General features: G+C 32.5%; 1 protein-coding gene across 5 annotated transcripts in view; it reads right to left on the bottom strand.

Annotated features, from left to right (window-relative positions):
• Hace1 (HECT domain and ankyrin repeat containing E3 ubiquitin protein ligase 1) overlaps nucleotides 1–23,840 on the bottom strand; it is an 82,826-nt gene that overhangs the window by 10,056 nt on the left and 48,930 nt on the right. For 2 of the 5 annotated variants that reach the window (XM_078019556.1, XM_078019557.1), the window contains 7 exons: nucleotides 17,474–17,585; nucleotides 17,281–17,378; nucleotides 17,015–17,102; nucleotides 12,673–12,822; nucleotides 11,973–12,169; nucleotides 3,074–3,205; nucleotides 2,731–2,805 (listed from right to left, as the gene is read on the bottom strand). In XM_078019556.1, coding sequence (XP_077875682.1) covers nucleotides 2,731–2,805; nucleotides 3,074–3,205; nucleotides 11,973–12,169; nucleotides 12,673–12,822; nucleotides 17,015–17,102; nucleotides 17,281–17,378; nucleotides 17,474–17,585 — 852 coding nt within the window. Of the gene's footprint in view, nucleotides 1–2,730; nucleotides 2,806–3,073; nucleotides 3,206–4,339; nucleotides 4,909–11,972; nucleotides 12,170–12,672; nucleotides 12,823–17,014; nucleotides 17,103–17,280; nucleotides 17,379–17,473; nucleotides 17,586–23,840 lie in introns of those variants that run through there. The other 3 variants (XM_005330121.5, XM_078019558.1, XM_021729714.3) reach the window with 3 other exon arrangements.

The following is a 23,840-nucleotide window of genomic DNA, read 5'->3' as shown; positions in this document are numbered from 1 at the left end:
ATTGGGGATGTGATTCAGTGGTTGAGTGCCACTGAGGTCAATCCCTGGTACCAAAAAAAGAAAAAAGAAAGAAAACTGGGAATGGAACCAATATTTGACCCAGTTATCCTGCTCCTCAGTATCTATCCAAAGGATTTAAAATCAGCATACTGAGCTGGGGTTGTGGCTCAGTGGCAGAGCGCTTGCCTCGAACATATGAGGCACTGGGTTCAATCCTCAGCACCACATAGAAATAAATAAATAAAATGAAGATATTGTGTCCATGTATAACTAAAAAAAAAAAAATTAAAATTATCATACTAGGACTGGAGAGATAGCTCAGTTGGTAGGGTGCTTGCCTAGTATGCATAAGAACCTGGGTTCAATCCCCAGCACCACATACACACACACACACACACACACACACACACACACACACACACACACACACACACAAGCAGCATACGACAGTGATGCAGCCACATCAATGTTTACAGCAGCTCAATTCACAATAACTAAGCTATGGAATCAACCTAGATGCCCTTCAACAGATGAATGAATAAAGAAAATATGATAGATAAATACACATATACATACACACCCAATGTAATATTACTCAGCCTAAAGAAGAATGACTATGGCATTTGCCAGTAAATGTATGGACCTGGAGACTATTAAGCTATGTGAAATAAGCCAATTCTAAGAAGCCAAAGGTTGAATATTCTCTCTGATATGTACAAACTAACCCACAATGGGGAGGGCGGGGAACAGAAGCTCAATAGATTAGACAACGGGGAATGGAGAGAAAGGAAAAAGAACAGAAAAGGAAAGGTGGTGAGAGGAATCTGACTTGATCTTCCTATGTAAATATATGAAAACACCACAATAAATCCCACCATAATGTACATCCACAAGAATGGGGTCCTAACTAGAATAAAATACATTCCATGCTTGTATAATTATGTCAAAATGGATTCTACTGTCATGTAAACTAAAAAAAAAAAAAAAAATTAGAAAAAAAAATTTTAAGTGCATCATTAAAATTTTTAAAAAAGATAGGCTGAACTGTGTAAAAATAAAATTTTTTTATTCACTGAAAGATATCAGATATTCACAATACATATATCTGATAAAGGACCCACATAAAGAATCCTCCAAACAGAACAACAGAAAATAGTAATATAGACAAATTACTTGACACTTCAAAAGCAGAATTCACAAATAACCAATAAACAACTTCATTAGTCATCAGGGAAATACAAATTAATATCATTAAAAAACACTACAGATCCACCAAAATAGTAAAAATGAAAAAAGACAAAACAGAAAATATCAAATACTGATTGAAGATATGGAACACCCAGAAATCTCACTGCTGATTGGAGTGTATATTGACACATAAATTTTGAAAACTATTTGCTACTTATCTACTAACATGGAATTCACACACACTCTATATCCCAGCAATTCTATTCCAAGTTGTATATACTACAGAACATATACATATTTTCCTCCTAAAGACATACTAGAGTGCTTATAGTAGCACTACTTGAACTAGCCTTTAATGAAAAAGAAGCCACAAAAGTTCATCAAAAGTAGAAATGACAATAGGAAACTAACACAATGAAATACTACACAGCAATGAAAATGAAAAAATTACAGTTGCATGTAATAATAGGTGTGATTCTCACAACAAAAAAAAACTGAGCTCTTTCCATTGGCACACATTTTATAAATATGTAAACCTAATATGATTTTAGAAGTTAAGAGAATGATTATACTTGAGAGGGGATACTAACTGGAAGGGGACACAAGAAGAAAGGATTTCTGAATTAATCTGGGAGCTATTTTCACAAGTGTGTTCATTTCATTAAGATTCACTAAGCTTTACATTTACTATGCACAGCTTTTTATTTTTATAAAGTTATCAGTATCAGTAAATTATCAAGCAATTTTTTCACCAATCAATTTTGTTGTTGCTGTTTTTCACATACAGATAGGTCTAGAAAATAACTTAATTCTTTCTTAAACTTCACATGACTAATTTAACACAACTACATAGAAAAAGTCAGATTTAAGTAACGTGTAGTAACAGTTCAAAAGCACTTCCTTCATTTTTAAGTGCTAAAACTTTTATAATTACCTAAAAAATGAATTTATGCCAAATGAAGCCATTAATCTTTCAGCTTGAAACAATTGCAAAACTTACATTTAATGAAATTAAGTTGCAATGAACTTCAAAATTAGCAAATTTTTTTCATTACTAAACTAAGATATACTATGAACAATAAACTGAAAATATCAACATATGTAAAAGTAAAGGTATACATCAGTGTCTATCATATAGTAAAATGAAAAGGCAAAGTGAATTTACTATTCCTAATTATAATTTTTAAATAAGAAGCTATTTCTACTTAAAATACTGTTTTATTAAAAACTATAATGCAAAGAATCTGAAAATAACTTATTACAAAAAAAAGGATATGGAAGAAAAACCCAGACATAAATCATATAAAATTAGAAATTCTGTTAGATCACTGTAGATGGCAGATAAGTTACAGGAACAAAACAAACAAACATTAGGAACTAAAGGATAGCAAAGAGAATGAACTCTACAGAGGTCTAAAGTAGAAATTTATAAAATTACATATATGGTAAAATAAGAAGCTGAAGAAGACCAGATAAGTAAAATAAGAAAAAGCCCTTTTAATTTCTTTTGTAAGCACAGCAAATTACTATCAGCATCCTTACTTGATATGGCCAAATAAAAATTTCAGGAGTAATGTGGAATATTCTTACGGGAAGAAGACTGGCCTTCAATATCTCCTATGTAAAAGACATTAGAAATACATCCATTTTTGTTTATCAAAACCTCACCCCACTTCACATTAAGGAATTGTTAATCTGCTTATTAAGTTTAAGAGAATTACAACCACAAACCTTATAACAAATCTCAAACATGAATACTAAACCACAATGCCTCATTATACCTTATTCCATTCATTATAGTACTCTAAAATTATTTCTGAATTAATCAACTAGAGTTCTACACTCTTAAATAACAACAATAACAAAACCCCACATTTTTCCTTACCAATTCATATTCATCAAAAAGCTGTATGAGAGAAGGTGGAATAAACATATGAAAGCCCTGTAAAAAAGCATTGATCTGAGGCTGAATGGCTCTAGTCATTCGAAGTTCAGTAACAAGCTGGACATACTCTGCCTACAAAAAAAAAAAAAAAAGTTTTTGTGATGACTTCTTTTTAAATCTCATGTAAGATAATGTTGATAGAACAAATTTCTCATTTAAGAGGTAAAGGTTTGGAATTAATTTGGTGCCAATATTCATAAAACTCAACAAAACAGTACACCACCATTCATTAAGTTGTTTAGGCCAAAATCCTAGTAATCAATCACCCATGACTTCTCTCAGACTTTGTCGGTGAGATCTATCTTTAAAAAATATTCTCAATCTGACTTAGTCTTAACTACCTCTACTTCTAGCACCCTGATCCAAGCCATCATCATCTCTAGCTTGATTACAGCAACACCTGTTTCCATTTTGCTTCCTACCACAGCTAAAGTGGCTTTTAAAAATACAGATATATTGGGCTGGGTTGTGGCTCAAGTGGTAACGCGCTCCCCTGGCATGTGCGAGCACTGGGTTCAGTCCTCAGCACCACATAAAAATAAAATAAAGATGTTGTGTCCACCGAAAACTAAAAAATAAATATTAAAAATTCTCTCTCTTTAAAAAAAAAATACAGATATATAACACATAACTTTCCTGCTCAAAACCCTACAATGACTTCACATGACCCAGTAAAATCCAAATAAAAACCTTTCCCAGTCTGTAAGGCTCTTATTGATCTGGGCTCTGCTTTGCTCACTGATCCCATTCCTTTTCACTCCTCCCCTAGGTCGGTGCATTCAATTCTCTTCCTTGGCCGTCCAACTATTCCCCAAACACAAGATCAATTAGGCCTCTCTGTCTTTATACTTTGAGGCTTTCTAACCGAAATGTCTCATTAGAATATAAACTCTCTGCAGACAGGAACTTTGTTTTATATTTATCAGTATATATCCCCTGCTCCTAAGAGTGGCTGCTACTTTGTAAATATTTAATAAATAAGTGATAAAAATGAATGCATACATTAACAAATTAACAACACACATTCTAAGCTTAATAAAATGACTCATTTTATCATAGCCAATTCAATTTTGAGTTAAACTATTTTCACACATTATTATTAAAATTTAACTGATAATAAAAATGTATTTTGGCACAGACCAGAATGAATGATTATCATATATACATGTATGTGTATATAAACTATTGGATGTTATCCTTTATATATTTTTCTAAATTACTTCTAACTTTTTCCCCCTAGTACCAGGCATTGAACACAGTGGTGCTTAACCACTGAGCCACATCCTTAGCCTTTTTTTATATTTTACATTCAGACAGAGTCTCACTGAGTTACTCAGGGCCTTACTAAATTGCTGAGGCTGGTTTTGAATTTGAGTTCTTCCTGCTGCAGCCTCCTGAGCCACTGGGATTACAGGCATGCATCACCACACCTGGCCTAAGTAAAACTTTTGAGAGTTAAAAGCAATATGCTATGTAGAGTTCTCAATAATTCGGAGTGAATACTCTAAACACTGAGGAGAAAAAGGTCTTAACAAATTATAAAGTATGAAAATAAGATTTGTGAATTGCCTAAGTAAAGTTTACCTATATTAGTTGCATTCCATATCTATTGGATTTAATCAGTTCCTATTATGTCCTCATACATTCAATTTTTAAATTTTTATATGTGGGGCTGGGAATGTGGCTCAAGCGGTAGTGCGCTCGCCTGGCATGCGTGCGGCCCGGGTTCGATCCTCAGCACCACATACCAACAAAGATGTTGTGTCCGCCGAGAACTAAAAAATAAATATTAAAAAAATAATAAATTTTTATATGTGTACTAATCTTTCCTCACACTTTTATCTTTTATTCCTTCAAACATTAATTATTTTCTGTATTTATTTCAGTAACCAGTCCATAGCTACCAGATATGGATTTGTGAAAATCAGCTCCTTCACATCCTAATCCTCATAGCAATTAAGGAATTTAAATGTGACTGTCTCTTGGTTTAAATTACCTTTCAGTAAAATAATAAAATCCTAGTCATTATAAACTTTGAGTTGTTTAGAAGAATAAAGATAAATGAAAGATAACTGTGATTAATCAAACTGCCTCTAATATATTTTTCCCTGTCTCTTTAAACAGCACAACTTCAAATAAAATTAACATCTTCTTGGCAATCCAATTGTTACAATGAACACTTACTAATTTTACACACTAACATTCCAACTGTTTTTGTTATGCAGAAATATAATAGCTACCTTCCATTACCTATAAAGGGCTTATAGGTGATTTTATATCCTTGCAAAATTACACTGTTTCATATAAGCTTTAAGGAAACAGTGCACACATAGATGATAGCCAATCCATAAAACAGTGGAATGAGAAGTGTCAAAACTAAACAATAAATATAAATCAAATCTAAAATCTGACTTTGCTCTAAGGTATTAAAAAAACTAATATATTCATTCTCACTACAAAAAATAGTCAGTATTTGAGGTAATAGATGTGTTAATTAGCTTGACTTATTCATAAGTCATAGCATCAATTTGTATCCATAAAATATATACAAACATAATTTGTTAAAATACAATTAAAAATTTTTAAAAATAATAAAACTGATAAAAGCTAAGAGTAAAGATATTTTATCCCCAACAGATAGCATATACTGTTCCTAATAAGTTTTGCAGTCAATTCTTTGAGGGCATAAAATATGAGATGCTATGGAATTAAATTGGAGAAGTGACCATATATAAGATAATACGTTGACATACAGAAATATTCAACCTAGAAAGCCTCAACAGAGAATAAAAAAAGAGCTCTAGCAACTTTTTTCCAGCACAACCTCTGAGCCTGATAATTGATATAAAGATATAAGAGAAAAGTAACTATAAACGGAATGCACACTAAGACTAAGGTGATTCAACTTTCAGACATTTACATTCCAGTTCAATTACTGTCTACTTATAGAAACATTTTGCTTCAGTAATCTCCTAATCTTCTTAATATGTAAAATGAATAACATCATCCCTCAAAGACACTCCTTAAAATTTTAACTTTTCTTCAGGTTTTAGGCCTAAATTATGTCCTCCAATGGAGTGCATTGGGGACACTGAAAATTGACACATAGTTCTCTAAGCTAATTTCCTTCTTTTTTTTTTCTTTTTTTTTTAATTGGTTGTTCAAAACATTACAAAGCTCTTGACATATCATATTTCATACATTAGATTCAAGTGGGTTATGAACTCCCATTTTTACCCCAATTACAGATTGCAGATAATCACATCGGTTACACATCCACATTTTTACATAATGCCATATTAGTAACTGTTGTATTCTGCTACCTTTCCTATCCTCTACTATCCCCCCTCCCCTCCCCTCCCATCTTCTCTCTCTACCCCATCTACTGTAATTCATTTCTCTCCTTGTTATTTTTCCCATTCCCCTCACAACCTCTTATATGTAATTTTGTATAACAATGAGGGTCTCCCTCCATTTCCATGCAATTTCCCTTTTCTCTCCCTTTCCCTCCCACCTCATGTCTCGGTTTAATGTTAATCTTTTCCTCCTGCTCTTCCTCCCTGCTCTGTTCTTAGTTGCTCTCATTATATCAAAGAAGACATTCGGTATTTGGTTTTTAGCGATTAGCTAGCATCACTTAGCATAACCTGCTCTAATGCTATCCATTTCCCTGCAAATTCCTTCTTGAAAATCTTTTTTTACTATTTCTTGATATATACCTCAATAAATCATAGTTATTTGAATAACAGTTAAATAATTTTTAATAGTAAAAACAAAATGCTCTTCTCCCCCTTTAACTAGATTGATATTCTTGGCCACATTTATAAAATTGTTTGGAATGGTTTGTGGGTTTTTTCATTTGTTGGATTTTCTTTTTTAAGCAATCAACTGTTTAAATGGTACTATTACTGACAATTCACTGTTTATATAAACTGTTGGTAACAAAACCTTCCTTCCTGGATTTATCTCCCTGATTATTATTGCTCTGGCATATAATAGTTTTTACTGAAAATTTCAAATGAGTATGGTATGGCACTCCTGTAATCCCAGTGACTCCGGACAAGAGGATCAAAAGTTTGAGGCCAGCCTCAGCAATTTAGCAAGACCCTATCTCAATACAAAAAATAAAAAGGCCAGGCACAGTGGTGCACATCTGTAATCCTAGCAGCTAAGGAGGCTGAGGCCTTAAGCAATTTAGCAAGACTCTGTCTCAAAATTTCTCCATTAAGAACTCATTTTTTTTTTCCTAAAGAATACAGTATCTTGCTTAAAAGCAGGTTTAAAAATATATCTAAGGGGCCAGGATTGTGACTCAGCAGTAGAGCGCTTGCCTAGCATGCATGAGGCACTGGGTTCGATCCCTGGCACCTCATGAAAATAAACAAATAAAATAAATGTATTGTGCCTATCTACAACTAAAAAACTATTTTAAAAAAAAATGTATCTAGCACAGGGGTTCAAATCCTAGCCTCACCAATTATTAACTGTGATTTGGGTGATGCTATTTAGCCCTATATATTTCCATTTCCTCACCTGTACACTTCAAACACTGCCTAGAACATTATAAGCACCTAATAAATGTCAGATAGTTTTAATATTAAGACTATTTTCATATTGGATAAAGAGAAATAATTCAATCAAAAGGTTACTACAGTAAATGAAAAATTTAAAAGTATATAATTCAAGTATATGAAATATACAAAAGGTAATCCTATTATTATCACTAGAAAACAGAAATAAAGGGCAATGAGATAAACAGAGAGTAGAATGGCAACATTATGAATCATTTGGAAGTAGAATCCACAAAAGTTGCAATCACCCTTTAGTCCTTCCTCTTTCTCATCTTTCCAAACAATTACAACCAAGTTCTATAAATTCTATTAAAGTTATGTCCTCTTCTCCATTCTCACTACCACTGCCTTAGAAAACTCCTCATGCTTGCTCCCTGAAAACAATGCAACAGCCTCCTATTGGTTGCCCGACTACAATATTGCTCCATTTCAACACATTCTTCATGCTCAAAGTTAAGTTCAAAGCAAAAATGGAAAAAAAAAAAAAACAACCAGAACCCTTATTTAACATTTGCAATCATCCCTACCTATAGCCTCAAATTTCTTGTTATAGGTGCAGTCTTTCATAATTTGGCCCCAGTCTACCTCCCCCACCTCATCTTTTCTCTCTCACTCATTATGCAATGTAAGCCAAGCTCCAAGACTCTGAGCTACTGTGGGTCCTCAAATATGCCATGCTCTGTGTCATCTGTGTGCCTTCTGAGGAGCCCAGAACATTTCCTTCTTTCTTTCCTTATTCTTACCTGACCACTTTATATTTCTCTATAATTCAACTCTCCTACTGCCTCCTCCATCCATTCCCTGAGATCCTGCCCTACCCCGTGCTCATTCCATTATCCAAGTCTGCATGAACTTTATGATTAATATTGTAAAAGCAATGCTAGTATTTAAATTCCATGTAGTTTATCATTCAGTTCCAAGAGCTAAAACTGAAGATCTAAGCAAAAAAGGATGCATCTAACTCAAGAATTATGGCTCTAATATTTCAGGTTTTGGTTAAGAATAATCAAAATTATTTTTAAAGAGATGGAAAAACTCTTTAAATGTTAAAATTTCAACTTCTGATAATACAACTATTTTCCAAAATGAAAACAATGAGGGATTTTTTCCCCTCTAGCTTTTAAAACAAATCACTAACAGCTACAAAATTTAAAACATTATATATCCAAATGTGGAACTAATATATATTCTTCTGCCTGTATTACATGCATTCATTTAATATACTGGATTTTAGAGAAAAGGCATTTTGGGGTCTGGGGATGTGGCTCAAGCGGTAGCACGCTCGCCTAGCGTGCGTGCGGCCCGGGTTCGATCCTCAGCACCACATACAAACAAAGATGTTGTGTCCGCCGAGAACTAAGAAAAATAAATAAATGTTAAAATTCTCTCTCTCTCTCTCACTCTCTGTCCCCCTCTCTCTCTCACTTTCTCTTTAAAAAAAAATAAAATAAAATAAAAGGCATTTTGTTTTCATTCTGTAATTAACAAAGGCCTTTAATAAAATTTAGGAATAATAACTCCCTCATGTGGAAATCAGTTTAAATAGGATCTCTCTTACTAATAAGTTTGGCAAGTCATTTAAATTTCAAAACAGTTAAAATTATAAAGTTCAACTCTAGACATGACAATTACAACTATATACTTATAAACATAAGTAAATAATGGACTAGTTCTAAAGTGACAGTAAAGTTCATGGTAGAATGCATAAATCGAAAAAAATTATATTCTTCAGGTTTGATTTTTTAAATGAACATTTTATGTACTAAATACTTTAACAATTTTAAGGCAAGTAATCAGTTTAAGATGTGGTATGTTCCTAAAGATTTTTAAGTTTTAAATTAATCTGGTTGTTTATTAAATAAATATTAAATGTCTAAACACCCAAAAATTTGATAATACAATTATATTGGTAACTTTAGAAAATGGAGACTCGATTTATTGTGAGAAATTTTTATATGAGAAAAATAAAAGTTGAGAATAATTATTAACATATTTATGACTGAGATCCTGCTATTATCAATCCTAATTATTTTTTTTAAAGTTAGCTCATTATCAACCAAGCAACTGGTCAAATTAAAAAGTGTTACACTTAGAAATAAATGTTTCAAACTCTTTAATTACCATAGTATTCCATCCTCAGACAAGACTCACAATGAAAGGTACATCCTCCATGAGCATATTTTAATTTATAATTATTTAATTACTATTTCCTTCTTTCTAGATTCCAATAAAAAACATGAATGTAAAAACTAATAAGTATTTTATAAAATCTAAATAAAAATCATGTCATTAGTGGAGTGGCTAGAAAATGCAAGCATAAATAGAGCTATGTATCACTGAATTGTTAAATGGTCATTCCACTTCATCAAACTACTCACTAGGTATAGTATTCACCAATAAGAATTACATTTATGGTTCTTCCCTGAAAAACAATTACCTGCTTAATAAAGATTCTATGGGGGCTGGGGTTGTGGCTCAGTGGTGGAGCGCTTGCCTGGCAAGTGTGGGGCACTGGGTTCAAGCCTCAGCACCATATAAAAAAATAAATTCAATAAACATATTGTGACTATCTACAACTAAAAAAAAAAAAAGATTCTATGACTTCATTACCTTTAATTGAAGGTTGGTCTTCGGTGTAAAATAAAATAATAAATGTACTACAAGGTGAACAATCTAAAGATTTTTAAAATATTTTCATTCACTCCCAAGTTCATACAAATTTCAAAATTAGTTTAAACACTTTACTATCTTAATTTTCAACAGTCTAACATGACTCATTATATTAAAAACTAGGTAGGTTTTTCCTCAATATGATTAATTTTGCATACAGCATGAAGAACATTAGACTTGAAATTAAGAGACCTGAGTTTTGGTATTACCTTTGCCATTAACTCTTTAGGATTCAGTGTCCTTGTATACAAAATCAGAGGGAAAGCTAAAAATTTCTAAGTATAGTGAGTAAAAGCTCAACTCCCAATTTTATTTCTAATAACTCAACTGCATATTTTTGTATAAGTATAGCACAAGAGATTTAAGAAGTAAAATTGTATATCTTAATACAGGTTCATAATTTCCTTTATATATGTGAAACTAAGAACATACTATTTAAGAATACTACCCAATAGCATTCTTTACTACTACTACAACTTTTGTGCTACTTTTCATTTTACAGAATGTCAATGACAATTCTGCATGGTAGATATTATTATTCCAGTTCTATAGGATGTAGAAAACTGAGGCTCAATGAGTTGTTAAAATGTGACTAAGTCTTTGGCCAGCAATGCAGTTCAGTGGTAGCAGGGAACATGACTATCATTGCATAAGGTTCTGTCTGGGTTCGGCCCCCAGCACTATTATAATAACAACAACGACAAAAAGTCTACAATCTACAAAATGGTTTAACAGACAATCTTTATGGTTAATTCTGAAGTTGTCTTGGAATTAAAACATGACTAAGGAATGGAAGAAGGTTTTAGGTTTGTTTAACAAGAAGATGCTATTCATACATAACTGGAATTCAAAACCAGATTTTCTGATTCCGAATCTCCTTCATAATATAGCAAAATATAATACTGTATTGTATATTTGATTATGATTTTCAAAAGTTTATGATTTTCAGCATTTAAAACAAATGCAAGATTTTGTGATAACATGTATAGAGAAGATACAATAATAAAAACAACCAAGATATAAAATTAGAAATATATACATCAAGAGGTCTAACAGATTTACTGGAACTTAAAAGCATTTCCAAAGTTTAAACATTGGTATTTCTTCTTTTCTATATTAAAACTTTTTTAAAATATTTTTTTAGTTGTTGATAGACCTTTATTTTATTTATCTATATGCAATGCTGAGAATCAAACCCAGTGCCTCATATATGCCAAGCAAGTGCACTACCGCTGAGCCACAGTCCCAGTCCTATATTAAAACTCTTTAATCACACTTTTGAAATAGTGATTATTACAAGTATTATTTTGATTAAGTTTGCATTATTAAAATTTTCAAATGCATTTGTAAATGTACAATTGGTATGATCAACTGAAACGTCCAGACTGCTTTAGGAACCATCTCAGCGTACCTAGGTAAAACAATACTGAAATGATCCTTTCCAATTCAAGTTTGATATTTGATAGTTTTGTTAACTCAAATGTTTTAATCTACAGCATAAAAGCTTTTCTAGCAAGTACTAGAACAATTTGGAGTAATTGGCAAATTATCAAATCCAAACTTCAAACAATAATTAAGGTAAACATTCAAATACTCACTTTGTTATTTTGTGTCACAAGAATACCTCCACCCCCAGGTTTCAAAGGCACCTCTTCCATTGCTCCAAACACATCAGTTTCAACAGAAAAAGTTAATTCTAGACCTAGATCACTAATATCATTATCTAAAATCCACTGCAAATTTTTGGCATATTCTGGATCAATGGATGCTACATCTTGGTAATTTACAGGAATACCTAAAAAAATGCAAAAACACAGCAGTTACAGTCCATTTTTCTGTCTTTCCTCATCTGTTTAATGGTAAAATACTGCCCTCTACGGATACATTGAAAAACTGCAAAACAGAATCCAATTCACAGCATGGCTTTAAATGGATCTAATTCCTAAATGTGGAATTCCAAATATTAAGCCTTTTTTTTCCACATCTTTACAATGAAATCTTTCTTTAAAATAGATATTCTGTAAGTTGTCATAAAATTTCAGAAGTACCAAATATCTTATTAAATTGTATTCTTTGCACAAACATATACATGATAAAAAACAAAAATTTAGAAGTGTTTTTTTAAAAATAGGTCATTTTTTTTGCCTCTGACCCCCAAATGCCTTACACATAGATGGTGTCCAATCAAAATAAAAATTATCTCATTCAAATGCCAATGATTACCTACTTAGTTCACCCTTAAAAACTTAAGAAAATTACTGTAAAACATGTGTACAGAAATAAAAAATAAAACCATACCAAGAATGTGTTTGTAGAATGATCGTGTGAAGTAAATATTGACCAACTGCCTATGGTTCAAAGCTAATCCCAAGATCTGGCCAGCAAACCGGAAATAGTTCAAGTGATCAGGATTTACATAGGAGTTGCTATTAGGCTGAAAAGTTGTTCCTATTAAAATAAATACCAAAAAAATTATACTTAGGAATCTATATGCAGAAGAGAGATAACTTAAATGCAAATAAATTAAATCACATATAACTTCAGTAAAGCTAATCATATATAAGCTTCCACAGGAATGTTCTTTGTGGATACACAAACAGGCAGTAGAAATGGAAGTACTGAAAATAACCATTAATTCACATACATTATCAGAACAAGTCCAAATATAAAGAGAAAATTTTAGAATACTTTCAACTGAAAGTAGTTGGAAGAACATTAGATACCTCCAAAAAACCTAGTAAAAGACAATACACAAACACGTATGAACACCCATTTTCCTAGGCAGTGTGGCAATAAATACTAGGCTATAAACTAGGGCAGATATTGTCTCATTCATCTATATATGTCCAGGGCAATTATTAATCACTTATTTTTGCTTCTCAAGGAAAGCAAACAGTTATGAGAAAGAATAAAACTTTTAAATGTATAACTGTTCTTAATAGACCTAGTCATTGATCTTAATGCCTGTTAAACAATGATCAGAAAATCATCTAAGTTTCCAAGTCAACCACTTCTTTCACATGGCAAATAATCAAGTTTAAACAATTAATGCTGAGGTAAAAGGAAAAATGGCAAGAGTAACAGTTACTGGTTACAGTGTCAAAATCTAATTTTTAAGAGTATAATTCCACTTTTATGAAATATCTAGAATAAGTGAATTCATATATATTCAAAGTAGATTATACTTCAAGTCGTTACGTGAGACTAGGGAAAGACTGAGGAGTTATTTAACAAGCAGAATTTCTGCTTCGGCTGACAAAAAAGTTCTGGAATCAGTGGTGATGGTTGTACAGCATAATAGGTCAATAGTGTCAATAAGTTGTAGACTTTCAAATGGTTGAAATGATCAATATTACATATTTTACCACACAAAAATACATAGTCCAATCGAAAAACCTAATGTCAACTTCTCAACTTCAACTCCACTGATTCTTCTGTGATGATCATTAACCTGGATTAAAAATTCATTCATTCAAGAAACATATGAACTCATGCTATGTACTACTTACTGTTCTAGGTACTGAGGCTAAAACAAAGGATAACTGATAAATATAACAGAAATAGAATCAAAGAAAAATAAAGTAGAAAATATTATTAGTGAAATGTTTGGTCATTTGGAATACATATTTGTGATAATACTTTAAGCTTTGATTTCTCATTGTTGAAATTGGATTAAACTGCTGTCACCCATTTAATTAGATATAAGGGAAAAAATTTAGAAGCTTATGGTTGAATGGGCTAAATAAGCCACATGAAGTTTATCATTCACTCTTAAGTACCTTTGAATAATTTCCAGTCATGAGGTATGACTGGATATGAAAAGACAGAGCAAGGCCTTGGAGAAGAAGAAAGACATCAAAGATTAGCATAACCATAATTCCAAAACCATATTATTTTGAGAATATCACAAAAATTTTTTTATCTGTTCAAATAGTGAACGTTAGGGTTACTGGTGAACCAGCACTTATTGATGAGTCTATTTTCCTCTCCTAGCTTTGTGTAATTCTTTCACTATCTAATACTTTCTGGGAAATTTAGATTCTTAAAAGAATAGATAAGGAGAAATTTAAAGAAAAAAAAAACAGTATAAAATTTATATTAAAATTTTTAAGTTCAAAATAATCACAGCTATAACGGTCCCAAGTTCTTGTTTTCACTATTAAAAATTCTGGGGCTGGGACTGTGGCTCAGTCTAGTACATGCAAGGTCCTGGGTTCGATCCTCAGCACCACATAAAAATAAATAAATAAAATAAAGCTATTGTGTCTAACTACTTCTAAAAAAATAAATAAATGTTTAAAAAAAATAAGTAATCTAGGGATAATCTAAAGTATATGGGAGGATATGAATAGGTTAAATGCAAATACCAGACCATCTTATAGAAGGGACTTGAGTATCCATCCACAAATTATGATGTGTTTAGAGGGGGCCTGCACCAATCACTAGCAGATTCTGAGGGATGACTGAACACTGGCATGTGTTCTGAATTATCTGAACCATTATTCAGATAAATATGATATATTGAGATATTTTTCAAAATATAATGAAAAACTTTTTTTTGTGGTGCTGGCAGTCAAAGGGCCCTGTGCACACAAGACAAATGTTGTACCACTGAGTTATATCTCAAGCCCTGAAAATACATTTTCAAGAAGGAAATCCTACTACATAATTATTTTCAAAGAATAATAGTAACAGTACCTAATACTTATTTTATGCTTTCTTTGTGCCATGCATCAAAATAAACATTTTCACATCTCAGCTAATTGACATATCCACTAACTGAATTCTCATTATGTTATAAAACAAGTTATCACCATTTTCAATTAAATGTAACTTCACTAGTCTAACATCAAATTTAAAAAGTGGCAGAGCCGATATTAACACCTAACGTAACCCCAAAGTCCAAACTCAAACAGTATCATAAGCTGCTTCTCTATCATGAGCATCTTAATTTGATTAGAAAATAAGTTTTTTTAAAAAAATTGGTACAAATAACAGTCTCCCCAGATGTTCCCCACATTCAGGAACTCTTAAATCCTAAATGAAATTCCTTCATGAAACTAAACTTAATAACAAAATAATATTTCACTTAGATTTTTAAATTATTATTAAAACCATGACCCCAAAGAGAAAACATGTAGTTTACAAAAAGAACCACAATTTTTACAGTCTATCCCCTCAACATTTGCTTTGTTATGTGGTATTAAGGAAGTACCTCTAGTAATGATTTTCACATCAAATCTGAATTTCAGGTATGAAACTAAACAGAGGCAGAATGAGGGGACTATAAAGAAAAGAAAATCCTAAAATATGCTGAATTGAGTTTTAAAGATTAGGCCTAAAATCTTTAAACTTAGCGCTTCATTGAACTTGTCACACTGTTCACAAAGACACTAAATTCACCACAGAGCAAACAATCAAAGGTTACAAAATTAAAGCAGGCAGTCCCATATTCTTAAGTAATTTCAAATACCCAAGGAGCGCATTACATAGGTGAATGCCTGCAGCTTCCTAGCTTCATTGCAGCCCACTCCTGTTGGCCTCTCCTAAAGTAATCCTTCTTATTAAATGGAGATTTGCTGCTACACTTGTTTGGAAGCAGTCAGAAGCTACAATTAATTAGGTATTCTCTCCTTGTAAGAGAATGTAAATACTGGAGAAAGAAAAGATTTGCAGGAAAAACAATGGAACTGTGCGCAAAGCATCTGAAATCTAAAATCCTACTTTCACTTCAAATATAAGTCTTTATTACAGAGCTCTCAAACATACCCTCACAAAAATGAGGTGGTAACCAATTCCATTTAGTCTACAATATCAAATTACAATCTATAGGTCCAAAAACCATTTCCACAAAGAGAGCTATTCATCTGTATTATATGGTTAGGTAAGAGCTTTGTAGTTGTCAGGTCTTGATCTCGTAAAAGAACTGAAAAAAAAAAAAGTCAGCATGCATAAATAGATTATGAGTTAAGATTTAACATCACAATTTCTAGATTTTTGGTTTTCATAACCAATATCTTTTTTTCTTTTTAGAATAAAGTAACAGAATTTATTTCTGAAACATAAAGGAAGCAGAACTCTCACAATGGAGGAATCACACTAAATTTTAGATGTAGAAATTCAAATAGGGTTAGCAAATTTTTATTTTTCCAAATAAGGACTTTTTTTTAAGTCCATTACTAGCAACACTATTTTATGGAAGAAAACGTTAGCCAAAAAAGTAGGCTAGGATGTGGCTCAAGCGGTAATGTGCTTGCCTGGCATGTGCAGGGCGCTGGGTTCGATCCTCAGCACCACATAAAATAAAATAAAGATGTGTACATTGAAAACTGAAAAATAAATATTAAAAAAGTAGGCTAAAGGATAAATATTAATTGAATAAACTTCAAAGGGCAGATAAGAACTTGTTCAGGACCTCAAGACAAGCATTTGGAAACCAACTCTACTACACTAAGTCAAGTTCCATTTTCGGTTCTACCACTTGTCAGCTGTGTCAATATAGACAAAAACTCTGAATTACAGTTTTTGATATGGGAATGCCTCATCTAGTTCACAGGGTTACTGTGGGAATCAACAAAATGTACTGAAGTAGTTTGAAAAATATGACAGGTCACCAAAAAGTCAAGACCACAAAACTTACCATCCGCTGACTGGGTAAACAATGCATAATCGGGATTGACTATCTCATTAGACAGAATATCAAACCACTCTCGAACAACACCTTGACCCTAAGGTTCAAGAAAATGGAATTTAGCATCAACAAAAATATATTATGCTGGAAATTTTTTTTCTGAATGAGAACAAAATTAAAATCATTAAATTTATTTATCAATTAAATATTAACCTTCATTCAAATGTGTTTCTTTTATATACAGTAATTTCCAAATCACTTATTTTTATACCCACCATGCCTTCTTCTCCATGGAATCGTACAGCAATCCCTTGTTTTAGCTTTGCACAGTTTGCTTTTGATACAACTTCACAGCTACTCCTAAAAATAGAATCTAAATATGTAGCATTAGTTAATTTTACATATTAAAATTTATAATAACAAGTACTTTGTGCCTCACACGTATATCATTTTCTTTTTTAAACATACCTCTGTGAACCAGCAGAATGTCATTTTCATTTACTGGCCTGTGCACCATGTCTGAATCTGGTTGTCCTGAATGCAAATGTTCATAGAACCATTCACAGCGATCTTTAAATGGCTACCCAAAAAAATGACAGGAAAATATATTAATAATACTTCAGTCACCTAATTACCAGATTTATTAGCATACTAAATGCTAGTAAATTTCTACAAATAATCATTCTTAGATCTCTAATTCGCAATAAGTATTTATTAGACAATGTTCAAACATTTCAGTAACTATTCACAAAAAGGCAGATGCTAGCTGAAATACTTTGACAACCTAGACAATGTATTTTTTAACATCCTTATATTTTCATTGCTTCTTGGCCATTTGGCTAGGATCAAACATAAAATTCCCACATTTTCAATAGAAAATACTGATAAGTTATATCTAAGAACTTAATGTTGGATATATAATTGAACATATTTATTCTCAATTTATTTTAAACCCAACAAAACTTACAGGAATGAATTTTCACACCCAGAAAAAGTTACAGTGAATGTTCCACTTCAGTTTTTATGAAAATAATCTTTTACACCTATCTTCATTCTTATTTCTCTTTTGAAATACAGACAGCAACTAGAAAGTTATTTGTTATCCTTCTGTCTTTCTTTCCTCCACCCTAAAAACTGAAGAATAAGATCTCTTAAATGGTAAAGAAAATTTCTGTCTTTTATTCATCTAACAGGTAAAGCAAACTGCAAGTGATCTATAATTTTTATGATTAATCTGAAAGTATTATTGAGTACCTAGTATGTGCCAATATTAAAACATAAAAGCTGTATAAGTGTCACTCTCCATGTTGAAAACTACTTAGTAAAGTTGAAGAGATGAGAATAACATAGAACAGTTCAATAGTATATATCAAATTCTAAAAAGTGAAGTACAAACTACTGATGCAACTAAGAATTTAGAAACTTGAAGATGAATGGAGTACACAGGTTTCACAAGTCATTTTCTGAACTAGAATTTAAAGCTCAATAGGACTTGCTCAAGCAAGGAGAAAAGGGGGCATATCAAGTTAAGAGAGACAAAGAGAAAGGTACAAAAGGAGAAATCATGTCTCTCTGGAAGATGTAGTGAAGGCACTGGTATAAACAGAATTCTATTTCTATACATGTTGAAAGAAAAATGTTTGTATAAGTAAACTGAGCACATAATTAAGGATCCTGAGAATCCAGTAAAACATACAGGAGCCACTATGTATATTGGTTAGAAGAACATAATACAGTAATCAAAGTGAGTGTGGCACCAATTTAAAGGGAGATTATCCAAGTACAAGTTATAAAAACAGCTACTAAATAATGAGGTCCACATAGTGGTAGGAAAGAGGAAGTATGCAGTACATCTAAGAGCCATTACTCCTCTAAATAAAAATGAAAAGTAAAAGAAGATCGCTAGAGATAGAACTTACTAACAGATATAACTTGGAGGGAGAGAAACTTTCTCCCACAACTTATTGCCATACTCCTAGAAGGCACTGATGGGAAAACAATAAACAAGGTTTTATGTATCCTGAATTTAATTTTATTGTAGGATATAACTATTAGGGGTTTGGAAATAAATACTTGACTCTGCTACACTTGGAACACTAAAAACAGAGTCCAGCTGAAGTTGGAAACAAGCTAAGGTACCTTGTTCAAGAGAACAGAACATAACCACCAAGAAGAAAGAAATTTACAATCCAAGGTCAGGATTGAGAATTTGCTCAGCAAATAACACACACCACTAAAAAAGTTAAAGGATAAACAAGGTGGCACAATACCGCAGAAGCTACAGGTTTCAAAAGGTAAGGATGAGCAATACTACCCCCGAATACCACAAAGAAGTTACCTTTCAGGAAGTTTCTAGGTTATCAGTCAATTTCTTTAGTTGAGCTAAACTAAATATTAGTTTTGCTTTAAAAGACTTAACGCTTTTTATTAGTTCTTAATAAAATATTATTAGTTTAGATAACTAATATTATTAGTTTAGATAACTGGTGAGAGATTAACTTCTATCTTTTAATATTTGCTCTTTCACATATAGTATGCACATATTTAGTAAACAGACTGGAATATAACGTACTTGAAATTTCAATGCTAATTATTTCTAAAACTTTGGTAAAGAGGAGAAAACAAAACTTTACACTGAAGCAACATATTTGCTGGCTCAGTCACTTATTGAATTTGTAATCCTAGGGAAATTACTAATTCCCTCACAACTTAGTTTTCTTACTCATAAAATAGATAAAATAATAACCTACTTCAAGGATTTATTGTGAGAATTTTTAAAATAATGCAACAGAACATAATAATCATAATTATAATCACAAATTAGCTAATGCTTTTTAAGCACCAATAAGCCAGGTATTGTTTCAAGCCCTTAAGGTGCATTAATCACAGGCAACCCTCGTAACACTGAAAAAAAGGTACACTTAGCCCCATCTACAGAAGCAAAAGATATGTAGCACTAAGAAGCTAAGTAACTTGTGGAAATACTCAACATCCACAACAATAAATAGATGATGGTCTATTACCACTCCCATAAATGTTAAAATTGTCAGTAATTATGACAATACATGACAGTAAGCTTACTTGCCATTTTAAGATATTAAACTGTCTTGGATCTATAAAATGTGAACCAAGAAATAAAAACAAATGCAATTTTTTAAGTAATTCATACAGAACATTAAAAGGTACCAACTGCTACCTTCAAAATCTAATAAAGATATCTATAAGACCAATATACACATGTGCACGCATGCGTGCACACACAGTCACACATATACATACACAGCTCTACAAAGCTGAAGTGCACATTTTTGTATGTAAACTTTCTGAGTACCTGCATTTCCATATATAATTCACAAAACAGGACTGATTATAGAGGCTCCTCTTAATAGCATTTGTACAGCAACACAAAATGTGTCTCCCTTTAACTACTGGCCACCTGAAAACCACCAACAGAAGAAGAAGTCAATCCTTTAGAAATAGCTGGTCTTCAACTTGTTTGGAAGAAACAGTCTCCAAGTTACAAAAAATTTCTGAGTACAGAACACTTTTTTTTTTGATGTGAGAGTAAGTTGCCAACATGCTGCCCAGTACACTCATAAATACTTTCTATATATATTTCCTACAAAGAAATTATCCTACATAACCAGTTAACAACTACTAAAAATCAGGAACACTGGTACACTACTGTATCCATATTCCCAGACCCCATTTCAGGTTTTGACAATTTCCCAAAGATATCCTTTATGAGCATAATGATTCATGAACTACATTTAATTATCCTGTTTCTCTATCTCCTTCACTCTGGTTACAGTTATTCAATGTTTTCATAACTTGACACTTTTAAAGATTGCAGTTCACTTAATTTTGTAGCACATCCCTGTTATCAGAGTTAGCTTAATGCTTCCTCATACTTAGATTTAGGGTATGCATCTTTAGCAAAAACATCACAGAAGTGAGGCCATGTTCTTCTTAGTGTATCCTATTAGCTGGCACACTACTATGTCTGCTCTGATTACTGCAAAGCTTCTCCACTGTAAAGCTCCCATTTTCTCTTTGTAATAAGTAGTCTATGAGGAGATATTTTGAGACTATAAATACCCACCCCTTATAGAACTATCCAAATTCATTCATTAATTTTTCCAGTTTAGACACATGAATTCCTATCTTATTTATAATATGCTATTATCATTACTTATTTTGATATTCCAATTGTTTCAAATTTGGCCAATGGGAATCCATTTCAAACTGGATTCTGAGTCATTTTGACATAATTCCATGATTCTTTGAACACATCTTTACTTTCCTGCACAAGAAAATGTTACAGTTTCATCGTGTACTTTTCCATAACCTGACCTTATAATTCACCATTTCTCCAATGGGCCCTGCTTCATTTAGAACGTTATTTAAAGACCAAGAGCTATATGCCAAGTTTGCTAAATCTTAAAGAATGAAAACTGTGCTCACACTGATATCTGTTAATTCAAATTTAATAGCACAGAATTTGTTCTAGTTTCCTCCATTTTGTAACTCCCTTCTCCAACATTAGGCTCCCATACTTATCTGATCAACACTCACCTCCTCTCTACCTCCCATATATAACCAACTTCCTATTGTTGACATGGCCCCTTCACTGTAGAATGCTCACCACCCCACTGAGGCTCTGTCAAGTAACTATGAGAAGCTGCCACCATCTTCCACATGGACCTCCTCTTTACACCACTCCAATTCATCTATCTCATCATGAGCCCTCTTTTAAACAGATACCTCCTTACCACACCCAAACTCCAAAGCCCCACACTAGGCCAGCAGGATGCATGTGAATATTCTTCATCCTGGTAAGTTAACAAAACTCTCTCACTTGGTCAAAAAGGACAGATATCGAATGCAGATGCTTTTCGACTAAACTGTTTGTAAAGGGGAAAAATGAAAAACAGAAATAGTATTAAAATAGCAAATTATCTCTTTTTCAACAACTAAAAGCTTCTTTTACCTAGTATCTCATTTGCCCTAGTAGATAGCCATATAGTACAGGTCAACAAAATGAACTTAAGGGGCCAGTGATACAGCTCAGTGGTAGTGTACTTGCCTAGCATGCACAAGGCCCTGGGTTCAATCCCTAGAAACAAACACATATGCACAGACACACACACAAAGAAAGAGAGAGAGAGAGAGGAAAAGAGAGAGAGAGAGAGAGAGAGAGAGAAAAAAAACATGGATTTAAGACATTGGTGATGCAACTCAGTGTTAAGAGTTTACCTTGCAAGTGAGAGGCCCTGGCTTTAAAACGCAGCATCACCACCACCACCACAACAAAAATAAACATAAGAACCAGATAGACTTTTAAATCCTATTTCTTACACTTAATAGCTGAATGGCTTAAACATGTCATTTAACCCCTTCAATTCAGTAAAAGCAAATGATTGTTCCGAGAACTAAATAATTAATGTAAAGCAAATACATGGTACTAAAACTATAATTAGCATTCAATAAGCATAAGTTATATCATTGCCTTCTTTTACATAATCATTATTAAACAGGAATCAAAAGATCCCTATGTACATCTGTATAATTTTATAAAATGAATTCTTAACTCTTTTAACTTCTGAAAGGGTTCATGTTCCTAAAGACACTAAAAACCCTATGGTATTTATTATCTCATGACTACTAATGAAATCACATCCTCTAGTCTATCCTTTACATCTGATAAATTATTTTCTAAAATGATTTTCTAAAATGTTGCCAAGATTTGTTATTCTCCTGAAGCTTCCAAACAATCTAACAAACAAAGAAGATTCTGCAATCTGGCAATCAAGGCTCAATACAATATTCCAATATGAACCTATTCTACCTTTCCAGGTACTTCCACCTAACTGAAATTTCCATCTGCATGTGCCAGCCCATACTTTGGCTACAATATTTGTCCTCCTCTTTACTCCCATCAAAATACTGCACGTTTCTCAAGCTTTTCAAAGTCATTTAAAATATACCTCCTTTTTGAAATTTCCTTTCACTAGAGCAACCAAAAGCAAGTTCTTCCTTCCTTAAAGTCCTGAAGAACCAGGTGATACATAACTACTGACTTATAGGTACAAATATTATCTTCCCTGCTAGATTGAATTTGGATCCTCTTGGAGAAATGTGATTTCTATCTCCAAATCAACTACCATTTATTAAGCATATATACCAAGCACTCTTCACAGGTTACTCTTCACAACAGTCCTATAAAGTTGGTTCATTATCTTTTATAGATGAAGAAATCAAGGGTCAAAGATGTTAAGAAATGTGCCCAAAGTCATATAACTGGTTAGAAGCAAAACAAGTTTTTCCCTAGCATTTTTTCACAAAACATGAGATATATGGAATAAATAGGTTACAATCTTCATAAGGGGAAAGACTGTCAGGTCAAGTAAGTTTAGAAAGATTAGCAATGTTAAATCACTATTTTTATCCAAAGATTTTCTCAAAGCCTTTTAACATGCTACTCAAGTACTTTACATATTTCCACAGGACATAAGTCTATTTATTTCCCAAATGTATTTGGGGATAAAATCTTTTTCTCAAAGACCATCCACGACACAGGACTATTGATTCGTGAAACTCACTTCAGGAAATGTAGTAGTAATGTATTCTGTAGTCTTTGCACGGGCATTTGCACATAGTAGGCACTCAATACACATTTCTTCAAGAAGAAAAATTTATTTCTCATATTAAAGCAACATGTAATTCCATCCCTCTTACTTACAGGAGGTTTTAAGTATAATGCTGACCACACCCAATAATATTTGAATTTTAAAAATTTATTTCATTACTAAGACTAAAAACAAGATGAAGAAAA

This window comes from Ictidomys tridecemlineatus, chromosome 8 (assembly GCF_052094955.1).
Source record: "Ictidomys tridecemlineatus isolate mIctTri1 chromosome 8, mIctTri1.hap1, whole genome shotgun sequence".
NCBI lineage: Eukaryota > Metazoa > Chordata > Mammalia > Rodentia > Sciuridae > Ictidomys > Ictidomys tridecemlineatus.
This window is presented reverse-complemented; position numbering and strand designations above follow the sequence as displayed.